We start from the raw sequence: 14,154 nt of genomic DNA on the forward strand, positions 1-14,154 counted from the left end.
ATGGTACCAAGCACATAGCTGGAGCTCAGTAAACATTTGAATAACTAATGTTATTAAATTATTAACAAGATAAAAAAAGAAAGTGTTAACTAGATCCCAAAATGCATCTCAAGCTATTGTTTCTCCTGTTCCCTCTCCCTCAAATTCCTGGTTTTGTTCTTATCTGGCTGTCTCTCTGGTCACTCTCTCTTCACATTCTGTCTCCACCTGGAATTCCTGGCCCTCCCCTTCCATCCACAACACTCCCTTCACCCTCAGGATCATCACCTTGTCTTCTTTCAAACATCAGCTCAAGTGTTACCTTCCTCATCTGTAGATGGGACTGACCACTCCTTTCCTGTAAGTCACATCATATCTCTAGAGACATACCTCATGGAACCTAAAGCCTCAGTAGACTCTGTTTTTTTTTTTCCCATTAGATTTTAGTTGATTTACTCATTAATTAATACAAAATATTTATTGAGCATCTATTATGTACCATGCCCTGAATATATAAAAGAAAATAAAGTTTACAGTATAGTGGAGAGACAGATATATTAAAAATAATAGCAAACCAATATAAAAGTGATAAATGAACACGCTGAGAATCTAGTCGTGGCTAGGAGGAGCACCTACGTCATGGCGAAGGAAGACAGAGAGAGCATGGAGTGAGGGAAGGAAGGCTTTCTGGAGAAGTTGAGGTGGTTTCAGAGGAGTTGACTCTGCCTACTAGGGGAGGTGATAAAGATGCAGTGAAATGGGGTGGGTTGGCTATTTTATTTATTCAGCTCTAAAGTAATGGGTATAGTAGCTTTACAGAGGCCTACAAGAATGAGACTTGAAAATAAAAAATATGACTCTGAAATACAAAGAAAAGCTTTAAAACTGAAATCAGGGCAGCCCTGGTGGCGCAGTGGTTTAGTGCTGCAGGGTGTGATCCTGGAGACCCTGGATCAAGTCCCACGTCGAGCTCCTTGCATGGAGCCGCCTTCTTCCTCTGCCTGTGTCTCTACCTCTCTCTCTCTCTCTGTGTCTCTCATGAATAAATAAATAAAATCTTTAAAAAAAAAAAACTGAAATCAATAAGCATTACATTGAATGTTTGAGGAAGGTAATATTATTCAACTTTATTGTTAAATTTAGTGTTCATAAAATTTGAAATTAAAAAATCTAGTTTATAGTTCAGGTTTTCCCACTTTACAAACATTCCTAAGTATTTGCAATGATTGCTGAGAAATCATATCAGATCATTCATTAAATGAATTACTGAAAGCCAAATAATTTCGGAAGCAAAATTAAGAGCCCTTAAAAATATAGAGAAATCTAGCTATATTGATATGTGGATATAGGTACCTATAGATATGACAGAGACACGGGTGCTTTTTAGTGTGTTGAATTTGATGCAGGACAGAGTTTTAAGGCCAGAATGTGCCTAGAACCTACAGAGGTAAAGGAAGGGGGATGGAGAGAAGATGCCCACTTGGGCAGAACACAGCCACAGATCATCTCCAGCCCACAGCCAAGAAAGGAAAACAGACACCAAACTCATAAAGAAGGGGAAGTAATTAAAAGCAATTGGAGCTGGTGACTAACTGATGTCCAATCTCTTTGGACACATAAATGTAACAGTTCTTTATTTTCTGTGTTCTGGGTTCCTAGCCCCTCTTAGATCCCTTCCCATTATGTAGGACCTGGTTATCTTTTCTCTCCACAGCTTCTTAGGACTCCAGTCCTTGATTCTAGCTTCCTCCTAAATCAGTTTTTCAGATACCCCCTGGCTACCCTCTTGGCAAAGAGAGGGCTCACCCTTCCCCACACTCAGCTCCAGTACCAGTTCCTACGTCTCCAGGCTGAGGATTTTGACAATGAGGTGGAGTGGGGAAGAATCAGTGATGACTATCAGGCTTTTAGCTTTGGTGACAGGGCAGAAGGTGGTGCCACCAGCTGATGAAGTGTGTACAGGAGCAGAAACTGGTTTGGGGAAGGTGATGTGATCAGTTTAGGATGAGTTGGATCTGGACAAAGGTCCAGCAGATGGCTGGGGGTTAGAGGCACAGATTTAGAAGTCTCCAAGAAAAAGGTAGAAGATTAAATGATAAAGGGAATGAGACGATCTGGGGAGAGTAGGCAGTGTGAGAGGAGCAAGGCCATGGAACCCCTCAGGAGCCCCAGTAGTGAAGGAGACAGTGGAGGCAGAGGAGCTCATGAGAAAAGCAGAGGAGGGTTAGAGCAAACCAGACAAGAGCAGTGTCACAGACATCAGGGGATGAAAAGGACATGATCAAAAGTGTTGAGAGGAGCAGAGAGATCTGAAAAGGCAAGAACCAAAAGTATCCATTAGACTTAAAAACTAGGAGGAGGAAACTAGAGATTTAACTAGAATGTTCAGGTGTCTTAGTTGGATGGTGAGGGTGAAAGACAGGAGTATCGGTGAGGAACTGAAGTACAGAACTGAACATAGACTACTCTTCCAAGAAGTGTGGGAATAAAGGGTGGAGGAAGGCAGTTAGACTGTAGCTACAGGGGAATAAAGCATCAGAAGTAGTTCTTTCTTTCACATGGGAGGATCTTGAGTACATATAATGTGATGGTAGTGAAGAGAAAGCTGAAGATACATCAGTGAGATTCTAGAAAGTAAACTCCATAAAGGGAGGACTTTGTATTGATCATTGCTATACCCCCCAGCACCTGGCACATAGCAGACAGTCTATACATATTTCTCAAATGTGTAATTATGTCATTCAGAAACTACTACTGGCTGTAACAGAATGCTGAAAACCAATGGCTTTCATATTCCTCGCAAAGCGGAGTCCTGTGGTGGGTTATTCAGGAGTGGTATGGAAGCTCCACAGATTTTCTCAAGAACCTAAGCTCTTCTTCATTTCCATCACTCATCCTTAGCATGTGCTTGATCATCTGGTGATCTTGAGATATCTGCTGTATCTCCCCCAGCACATCAACGTTCCAGGCAGGCAGAGGGCCCTCTTTTAATAGGCTTTCTCCAAAAGTCCCACTTTGTGACTTTTCCTGATATCTTATTGGTCAGGATTTTGTCACATGACCACCCCATGTACAGTGGGGGCTGGAAATGTAGTTTTTTAGCCAGTCATTATCACCATTTACAAAATCAGGTAGACATACATATTAGAAAATGTAGAAAGAAGTCCAGTTCGATGGAAGAGAAGCAAGAGAGAAGGTTAGAGAGGAAGCCATGTGTGTCCAGCACTGATATTGACCTTCTCTCCTAGAGGTAGTAGGGAGCCATGTAAGATCTTTAAGCGGGAGAGGTGACATGGTTAGATTGACTTGTTAGATAACTCAGGCTACAGTGTGGGGAATGCATTAGAAGAGAGGAATCTAGAAACAAGAGGCCAGCAAGAAAGGCTATTCTGATGAAAATGTTCTGGGAGAGAGGCAAGGAGAGCATGAGCACAGGTAGTCCTAGTAAAGAAGAGAAAAAAGAGAGGAGAGAATATTTATTTAGTATTCATTCATTTAGCTATTTATTCTCGCATGCAAAAAGCCTCTTTTTTATTTTTAAATCATTCTCTTACAGAAATAAGCATAAAAATAGAGAGAATGATGTAGTGAACTCCCATGGATCCGTCACACAGCTTCATCAGCTGTTTTCAACATTTGGCCGTTATTGTTTAATCAGTTTCTTACTTTTTCCCCCTGAAATCTTTTAAAGCAAACCACAGGCAATATATTCTTTCACCCATATATACTTCCCTATGTATCTCTAACATATGGAAACTTACTTGTTTTAACAAAACCACAATTCTATGATCACACCAAAAAAATTAACAATAATTCCCTAATATTATCTAATACCTAATATGTTCACTTTCCCTGATTGTTGCAGCTGGTTTGTTCAGATCGAAATCAAAATAAAGTCCACACATGGCATTTTATTGCTGTATCTCTTAGATCTCCTTTCATCTCTACTAGAACTTATTGGAGTAGTCAGGAGGTGAATCACAGGAGTTGGTGATAACTTGCCACTGGCACACATTTTTACCTGCTGGCTTCCTCCCTACCTGCTCTTCTCAGCCCCACCCTCCCTTGGAACCATAGCAGGAATTAAAGTGCTTTGCCCAGAGTACGCTGAAACTATTTTCAAGGAGTTTGAAAAGAAGTCCTGGCAAGACCAATGTCTAGGCCCAGTAGGAAGGCTAAGGAGAAAAGATGCTTCTCAGTGGTGTAGTTCAACAGTGTTTTTGCTGCTACTTCCTCTGATAAATTGTCCTCCTGTCTGCTTCGTAGCCCTCACAACAAAGCTTTTCATTTTACTGTTAGGAAATGAACCAGGAATGCCAATGTTCCAGGAGTGTGGCTGTATTTATTCTTCAGTATCAGGGTCTGAGAGCCTGTGAGGGCCCCTGCACCCATGGCAGAGAAAAGGCAAGGCAGGGCCGTGTCTAGAAGTTGGAAGGAGACTGGGCTGCCAGGAACTTCATTTCACCTGCTTCTCAGCTGGGCTGCAGCTGGATCAGCCAACCTATTATTTAGGAGAACCACCCTGTGACTTGTGGCTTGTGGTCTATAGATACTTGAGTCAGAATTATACACTAATCTTGTTAAAAATGCAGAGCCCCTGCAGACATAGTCAGGATGCACACTTGAGTTTGAAAACCACCATCTTGGGGATCCCTGGGTGGCTGAGCGGTTTAGTGCCTGCCTTTGGCCGCTCCAGGGCATGATACTGGAGTCCCGGGATCAAGTCCCACATCAGGCTTCCTGCATGGAGACTGCTTCTCCCTCTGCCTGTATTTCTGCCCCGCCCCCATCTCTCATGAATAAATAAAATCTTTTTTTTTTTTAAAGAGAAAACTGCCATCTTAAAACAGAATTCAGTCCTAAAAGACACATGATCAGTGAGTCAATCAGTTTTGAGATTATAGAGAATGAAGTCATTCATTCAGGACTTGAATTTGGTTTCCGGAAAACAAGTTGTTCACGTTGGGCTCAGGTTTGGAGCCAGCAAACTTGTGGGCTTCCACATTCCCCACGTAGGTGGAAAGTGCGTCAATAGTTTTGTGTTGGCGCCTGGGCCTGGGGTCACCAGAATACTACTGCCAACTGGATAATTTGCAAGGAAACTTCTCTTCAAAGCTGCCAGCAGCAGCTTTAAAAGAAAGATGATATAACTAGCCAAATCTTCCATATAAGAAAGTAGTGTTAAGCAGAGGAAGAGCCACAACCTACCTGAAGAAGCCTCAAAGGGAAGCAAAGATGTGAACAAGAAGGAAGTCTGAGTGTGTCTGCAGAGCCCAGGTGCACAGATGGGCACTTCTGCACTCAGCCTTCCTTTACAGATCAGCAGCTGCACTGTTTCCCTTCCTCCAGGAGGCTTGTCTGGTGTTGCTAAACCAGCAATCAGAATCACTTTGGCGTATTCAATGTCACTGTGAAATTATTTGTGATTGACTAGCTCAACTGGGAGCTGAGCCTGGAATCAGACCTGGAATAAAAACCTTTGATTTTCTCAATTAGATAAAATAAGTTTGTTTTTGAAAGGAATCTAGCAGAAGAGGTCCTGTGATTAGGAAAAAGGGAGGAAATGTTTTCAAGCATAAGGAGATCAGATAGCACCCATGTGTATATGTGTACCTTATACATATATGTATGTATATACACACATGTATTTTTTCCTATCAATTACAGCTTCCCACACTTCTAGACAGCAGTTCTCAAGGTATCAATCTGAGATCCTGGGGAAGAGTATTTTCTGACATATCATCAAGGATTCGAGAGGTAAGCGGCCTGATGATACTAATGATAATGTTATTATATCTTTCCACCATTTTACTATACTTACTGTATCAAACAATTTAATTGTACCTCAGACCTGTTCAAGGAGAAATACATTTGAAATTTCTACCTAGCAATTTCAGAGCACTTGTTCATATCCTAAATTACCTGTGCTCCTAGGTTGGAGGCAAAAAAGAAGGGTACCATCCTAATTTCACACCTAGGAAAAAACACCACCATGTCTTGTGTGGCATATTATCAGTGGAGTAACATTGAATCTAAGTCCTTCCGTATTGATGTGGTCCATCCTGTTATGCTTTTACAATTCACCTATAGCTATACTGCTAATAGCAATAGCATACACATAGTGCTTATAGGCATTATTTTAAAATGTCTTAAATACGTTGACTCATTCCATCACAAAGAAAAAAAATGACATTTTTATGCTATTTTGTGAAAAATGTACATGCTTCAATTAACATCTGGTTGCACAAGCCTTTTCCTGTATAGAAATTGATTCTCTACTAAATAGGTGAGAGGTGCTGGGAGTGTGATGAGGAGACAGGTATGGTCACTACCCTGGTGAAACATACAATCTAATGGGGAAGAGCAATGTGAAATAAACAATTACCTTCAAGTGCAATGTGTCTTATGAAAGGCAGGCAAAAGGTGAAGCATAATTTTCCCCCCAAATTTTTCCCTTCAATATTTGCAGCTGACATGGGCTTAGCCAACCTGGAAAATTGCATTGTGGAATCTGTGTCCATAAAACTAAGTTTGGCCTGGGCAGAGTGTGAGCCCTGCTGTGCAGGAAGGGTCAGAGAAAGGCTCATTGTACTGATGGCCACCTGCTCTAGTGGGAGTCTCTGTTTAACATTCTTTTCTTTGTGAGCGTTTAAAAAATTCTTATCAGTATGATAGAGTTGAAAATGATAGGGAATGTGAAAAAAGTCTCCAAAGCCCATCAACACTCCTCAGTCTGCGTGGGAGTCCCAAAAGTTTTTTTACCTGTCTAGATAGCAAGTGTAAGCATTTGTGAACTCAGTTTAGCAGATGGCTCCATTTATATTAACTGATACTAGACTGTTTGACCCTAGAACAGCCCCTTCATCTCCAAGTGCTTTGATTAAATGAGCAACATAATAATGATAATAACCCCTTACAAGACTGTCATAAGACTTACTGTTTTTGAAGCAATTTGAGATTCCAAGTTTATTATTGAAGCCTAGACTGTGATTGTGATGATTATAGGCATGACTCACAGTGTAGATCCTACACAGTGCTCAACAGTTTCAGAGGGCAAGTGTTGGCATGTGGACAAAGACAGGGATGACAGATAAACATCACTTATTGAAGTAGGGAAGCTGTTCCAGTCTCACCTGACTGAATCCTATTTTTTTTTTAATTCCCAACTGCCTTTGCAAAGTAGTAATAAGTGTGTTTGAGGAATAAAAGCAGCATTGTTTTTGTTTTACATATTCTCCTAAAGCAAAGCCAGATGGTATACGGGTGCTGAGACCCTGGCAACTCTGGAACCCTCAACTTAGTTCTCAGCATTACAGATTTACCTTCAAAGGATGAGTCCAGCAAGGGCCATGGTATTCATACAGAGAGGAGAAGACCACCAGCCTCTTCTTAGTTTGGTGCACAATTCAAAGTGTTCTTCCAAGAATGGAGACTTCATCTGTTCTATATTTGCTTGGATCATAACACACATACACATACCCACACACACACACACATGTACGTACACACATAAACCACAAACCACATATTTCAGGGAAATGGGAGAACTCACATTTGGTAAAATTAAGCTAATAAGATAATTTTCCAAATATAAGAAACTAAATTCTAAACTACTTGGCCAAAGAAATTTGCCATGATCTTGCTTTTCTAGGACAGAGCCATTCCTCCATCATTTTATTTCCATTTTTTCCCCTAGTATTCCCATCTTGATGGGGTAACAGAACCCAAGAACTGGCTTACAAAAAAAAAATGCTCACTACATTTCTCCAAGGACACATTCCCAAGGAAGTCAGATAAAGGGGATTAAAAGAGAGAAGTGATATTAAAATATATTGGGATTAACTTTTTTATTTTAAGACTCATTCTAGTTTCCTTTTAGGCCCTGAATAGATGGCAGTAGATTTTTACTTCACAGCTGGATTAAGAATTGCTGAGAACATGCATGTTTTCTTTTAAATATAGAAGCCAATAAATAAATAAATAAATAAATAAATAAATAAATAAATAAATAAAGAAGGAAGTCAAATGCATATGTGGAGGTCTCCCCATACTTTGGAGCTCTGGCATCAGAGTGATTATGATTGTAGCTGCCTTAAAATAACCTGAAGCCTTTGCCCTGCCCTAGTTCATCCATCGACCGAGTGTTGAAGACTTGCTATGGGTGACCAAGCCTCTCACGCAGACTGGTGGTCCAGAAACCTTTGCACAGCTGATGAGCATTCTGTCTGACCTCTTGTGTGGCTACCCAGAGGGAGGAGGCTCTCGAGTGTTCTCCTTCAACTGGTATGAAGACAATAACTATAAGGCCTTCTTAGGGATTGACTCCACAAGGAAGGATCCTATCTATTCTTATGACAAAAGAACAAGTAAGTTTTCTGAGTCATGTATATAAAAATGGCATCTGATGTTGGTGAAGCTGATGGTTTAACACTTCCAGGGAAACCCAGTCCTGGGGTTAAGTCAGTCTTGCTGAGGGGACTTGGGCAGAGAGGCTTCTGCTCCCAGAAAGTCCATTTTCCCTTGTAAGAAAGGGGAAATTTTCATAAAGAATTCTGGATATGAACCATGGAAAGAACTGAGACCCACTTGGAAAGAGAACAGAGGGGACATTTCCCATTGATCTGATTAAACTAGGGTTAAGTTCTAGAAAAGAGAAGATAAATGAGGAGACGGCCCAGAGTTGCAACCAAAGCTCAGGTCAGAAGGGCCCTGACAAGTAAACATGGCTGCGAGATGTTTTTACAAACATGGTACAGTGAAAATCTGTTTGTGCAGTACTGAGTTACATTCTGAATGGCAAGTCTCTGGCAAGCCATCTTTCCCACCTTTTATTATTTTAGGAGGAGGCTTCTATGGGGTAAAGGAAGGTGGGGTGGGGAAGAAATGCAACTGGGTGACATGACCTTTGAGTTAAAATCGCAAAGAGGCAGCAAGGCATGTACCAAAAGTAGTTGGGTCCTAAGATAGCCCACATGACAAAGAAATTAAGCGGCTCTGTAAAGGGAAATTATTGAGGCTAAAGCTGAGATTCCAAGGGGAGGCTTTATTTGGCCTCATGTCCCTTTCATGTGAGAATGGCATCTGTTCCTTGTAGTAATCCCAGGCAGGCTTCTTAACCTCCTTTCTAAAGCAGAATAAACCACAGGGCAAGCCCCATTCTTTGTTTCTCTGATGAGGCCCTTATTGAGATGCACTGTGGCATTTTGTTACTTACTAATGATGAGCTTGTTATTGGTGGGGTACAGCCTATTAATTTACTTTATTTGTCAAATCCTCCAGCATAAAGTTGAATGAGACATGTGATTTGAACACACTAATGACTATGTTTAGCATTGAGCAACAGGGAATTTCTATAAAATCTGTCCCTTCTCTCCTGGCAGCAACCTTTTGTAATGCACTGATCCAGAGCCTGGAGTCAAACCCTCTCACCAAAATAGCCTGGAGAGCAGCAAAGCCTTTGGTGATGGGAAAAATCCTCTTTACTCCAGATTCTCCAGCAGTACGCAGAATACTGCAGAATGTAAGATCCTGGCTGGTCTTGTCCTTTCTACCTTGGACCTCCCAGAAGAATGAGGGAGAGAACACACACATGCATGCACGCGCCTGCTCAAGCACTCAGTCTCCTGGTAGCAAGACTTATGTTTGTTTTTTGCTTAGTGGAGTCTTGGGATCCTCCCCCATTTACAGTCATCATTGGAATGCTTTGTGCCCGAGTCCCTGCCTGGGCCCTCCCTTTTCTACAAAACTTACAAGGAGGTTTTCTTCCCCAGTGCCTAAATTTTATTCCTAATGGAAGAGCTCACAGTTCTCTGAATCCTGGCTTCCCTAGAAGAGACAAAGGCAGGAAGTGAGGAAGAGCATTTCCTCACAGGGAGTCCAAATCTAGCTTTAATGAGGCTCCAGGACAATGACATTGTCACTATCACAAGTATCTCTGAGATCTTAAGAAGCTAGATTCTGGCAGTGTGGAGGCCAGGAAATAGCAGATTGTTCCGGGAAGTATCAGTAGACTGAGGAAATAAAGACACTTCCTTGAAAAGCCTCTCCTAAACTCAGGGTTTGTGACAGGAGCAGGGAAGAGCCAATCAAAAGTTCTCTCTCATGTTTTTCTTCCCTGTTCTTGTCTCTATCTCTTTCTGGTTTTAGGCCAACTCAACTTTTGAAGAACTGGAACGCCTTAGGAAGTTGGTCAAAGCCTGGGAGGAAGTAGGCCCCCAGATCTGGTACTTCTTTGACAGGAGCACACAGATGACCATGATCAGAGTACGGATGGCAGGGGGAGGGGAAGAGAAGGACCAAGAAAGTTCCATAAATTTCCTTTTCTCAGTAAAGGGTTGATCTGCTGGAGTTGGATCAAAAGATAGTAAGCAAGGGATAAAGGCACTAGTTCTGGAAGCTGTCACCAAGTGGAGTCACCAACTTTGGGTGGGAAATGTTTCTTGAATTCTGGGGGGAATATAAAAACTGGTCAGTGGCTTCCTGAAGTTCCTTGCTTTCATAAATTTACTTGAGGGCCTCAGATTCAAATGGCTACCTCCCCAGGGGGCCAGCTCTATAACTGCAGACTCAACCAAGTATGTCTGTCTGCTGTCATTTCCAGATTTGCAAAGCCAGGAGGTCAGAATCTTATATAGCAGGGATCATTAAAAGAGAACAACAACAAAAAAATCCATTAAAAAAAGAAAGTTTCAAGAAAAAAAAAAAAGTTTCCTATATACCATTTTCCCTATCCTTCTTCCCCAACCCCCAACATACACGTTTTCCTTCTATAGAGACCTGTGTATTCAGGGGAAATGGAATATAGATAGGCATGCCTTATCATGGAGTAAAACCCACTAGCTTTTTAAGGGAAGCTAAACATCTATCCTTATTCATTAAAAATTGGAAAATAAGACCAGAGATCCTGTGGAATTTCTAAATACTGTGACTGTTTTGCTTCATCCTAAGGACACCCTGGAGAACCCAACAGTGAAAGGCTTTTTGAATAGTCAGCTTGGTGAGGAAGGTATTACTGCAGAAGCCATGCTGAACTTCCTACATAAGGGTCCTCGAGAGAGCCAGGCTGATGACATGGCCAACTTTGACTGGAGGGATGTATTTAACATCACAGATCGCACCCTGCGCCTGACTAGCAAATACCTGGAGGTAAGGCATCTCCTTTTCCCCACTGATGAACCAGGAATTCTCACAGTTCCCATACGGGGTGGATTCTGTTCTCTAATAGCATATCCACACTTTAAAAAGTTCCCTTTTTACACCTCTTGATGTGTTGGCTCCCTGATAGCTCCCTGACTCTTCCTGGGCTGCTCGTTCCCTCCTTGTAGCTGGTGAAGTAGTTGTGTCTGTCCTCTACCCTCTCTTGCCTGCCATAGATTCAGTCATCATTGACCAGAAACGTCAACTTCTGAGGTCCCACTGCTTGCTGGAAACTCTCACTTCCAGGTTCTACAGGCACATCACATTCAATGTATCTCAAAACAAATTTGTTTTCTCCTCTCCACAAAACCTGTCCTCCTGTGGCATTTCCTACCCTGACCCTGGTCCTCAGCATTATTCCAAATTATCAAGCCAGAGATTTTAAGGTCATCCTTAATTACCTTTCTTCCTTACCTTCTGTACAATAGCTATTATTCATTGAGTGTTTCTTTGTGCCAAGCCCTGTGTTCAGTGCTTTCACACATGGTTGACTCATTTCATCCTCACAAGAGCTCTGTGACGTATGCGCTGTTACCATTTTTATTTTACAGATGCAGAAACTGAGGCTTAAAGAGGTTAAATCCCATCCTGTAGCTGTTATGTGTAGCAGATCACATCCACATCTGGATGAATCAGAGCTTGCCTTTCTGATCCCTCTACCCTCTCTTTCATGTCTGGTCACTGAGGATAATTATATGCCCAAATCCAACACATGATGGTTTTTCTCCCACCACTAAGAAACTCCAACACCAGCTGGGTATCATGTGGTTCAACTCCATTCTGGCACTACCTGGAGATAGCGTCAGATCCCTGGGTTAATAAGGACTCAGTCCCTTGATACTGGTGCCCACCTCCACTTCAGACATCCCCCTCCTATTTCTGCCCACAGGTTCAGACAGCAGGTTCCTATGACCCCTTCTTGGATTCAATTAATTTGCTAGAGTGACTCACAAAACTCAAATATTTTACTCATTAGATCACTGGTTTATTATAAAAGTATATAACTCAAGAGCAGCCAAATGGAAGAGATACATAGGGCAAGGTATAAGAAAAGGGTGTGCAGCTTTTATATCCTTTCTGGATACATACCAGTTTCCCCAAATCTCCACATGTTCACCAACCCTGAAACTCTGCAAACCCCATCCTTTTGAGTTTTCATAGAGGCTTCATTACTTAGGCATGGTTGATTAAACCATGGCCATTAGTGATGGAACTTAGCTTCCAGCCCACTCCCTATAATCACAACCCTATAATCACATAGTTGGCTCCTCTGGCAACCAGTCCTCATCCTTAGGTGAGGTCCACAAGTCACCTTATGAACATAACAAAACACATTTTAATGGTATTTCTTAGGAAATTCTAAAGGTTTTAGGAGCTCTGTACTAGAAACAGACAAAGACCAAATACATATATCTTATTATAAATCATAGTATCATACGGAACTTTGTCTATCTCCTGAACATTTCTCAACTCCACCTCTCGCTTTTAAGGCTCTCTGAGTTCTGGAAGCATTGTCATGCCTCTACCAGCCTGTTTCAATGGCTTCCTCCCTGGGCTCCAGGCCATCTCTGTTGGCTCAGGCATTGCTCCACACTGCCACCAGATCTCCATTTCAAACACACATCTGCTGTCATCACTCTCAGACTTTCAGGGATTCAGTACCCAGGGAACACACATGCCTTCTACACCTGCCACAGCCCGCCTTTGCAGCCAGGGCTCACTCGCAGATCTGTTGGTCTGCTCCACTGGCTGTTTTGCTATCCTGAGGCATACCCCAACTGCTCACACTTCTACCCTTTACACATGTTGCCATTGATAGAGTTCTTTTGCCTGAACAAAAAAGAGAATTGACTGGTTGACCTAACCTGGAAATTCAGGGGATCTAGGGATTGAATGCCACCATGAGACGGAGACCCTTGTGCCCTTCCACCTCATGTTTGTGCTTGCCTCTGCCTGGCTTCGATCTCAGTGAGGCCCTCTCCATTTGGTGGGGCATCAGCTACGCACAGCCCTCAGTGGTCATGTTTACCCCAGACATTCTGCAGAAAGAGGGAATGGTTTTCCCAGAGCATAAACAGTACTCCTGGACAGTTTTCTGATTGGCCTGGCTCTTCGAATCTCTGAGTCTCTGGGGGGATGGTGTACCATGATAGGGAGGTGTGGGTCATATACCCACCATGAGGTAAGAAAAGCTAAATTAGTTTAATCTGAATCTCAGGGACTGAGCAGGATTACTGGGAAGTAGAGGAGGCTGTTTCCCCCAAAAGAAGAAACAGAAGGCAAAAAAGCCTGAAATGACTTCTCCTTTCCCATCTATTGAACTTCCATTCATTCTTTCTTTGAGATTCAGCTCTCAAATGTCACTTCTGCTTCAACATAAGTTTAGCCATTCACACCTCTGAGCTTTCTGTACCACATATGTCCCCATCCCTGGCCACGTCACCACCATCTACCTGCTGTGGTTATAACACAGACAGGGCTCTGGGAGAGAGTATGGCTGGGAGAGAAGAGCTTTATTCCTTTATTCTTGCAGAATGGAGTGCCATGGTTCTCACAGTGTTTTGTTAGTTACCTCAGGAGTAGAGAATACCTCTTGTCCTTTGTTTGATTTTACATTTGCTTGGTGATATAAAGGTCTCATTTTCTTGAAGGATTATTTTTACTGTGTAGTTTGTGCTTAATGTAGCAAACAGGTACCTAAGATACACCAGTTGTTTAGATGGATAAGAATTCAGTTTCTAGAACCAAATAGCCTGGGTTCAAACCTCTGCTACTGTGCCTCAGTTTCTGAATCTATAAAATGAAGATATTAATAGTGCTTACCTAATGACCTGATAGGAGAATTAACTGAATTAATTCATGCAAAGTACTTGGAACAATGCCTGGAATATAGTAAGTGCTTTAATACTAACTTTTTAACAAAATACAAACCAACCAAAAATAACTGCTCAGGAGGAGAACAGTGAAGTGTTAGTGAAA

The 14,154-nt window shown here is 42.0% G+C and overlaps 1 protein-coding gene across 1 annotated transcript in view; it reads left to right on the forward strand.

The window, feature by feature from the left end:
* Nucleotides 1-14,154, forward strand: part of ABCA4 (ATP binding cassette subfamily A member 4) — a gene marked incomplete at its 3' end in the record, with an annotated part of 127,341 nt that overhangs the window by 29,118 nt on the left and 84,069 nt on the right. Inside the window, 5 exon segments of the mRNA NM_001003360.2 lie at nucleotides 5,647-5,736; nucleotides 8,105-8,345; nucleotides 9,360-9,499; nucleotides 10,126-10,242; nucleotides 10,927-11,124. Coding sequence (NP_001003360.2) covers nucleotides 5,647-5,736; nucleotides 8,105-8,345; nucleotides 9,360-9,499; nucleotides 10,126-10,242; nucleotides 10,927-11,124 — 786 coding nt within the window.

Source organism: Canis lupus, chromosome 6 (genome assembly GCF_011100685.1).
Source record: "Canis lupus familiaris isolate Mischka breed German Shepherd chromosome 6, alternate assembly UU_Cfam_GSD_1.0, whole genome shotgun sequence".
NCBI classification, from domain to species: domain Eukaryota; kingdom Metazoa; phylum Chordata; class Mammalia; order Carnivora; family Canidae; genus Canis; species Canis lupus.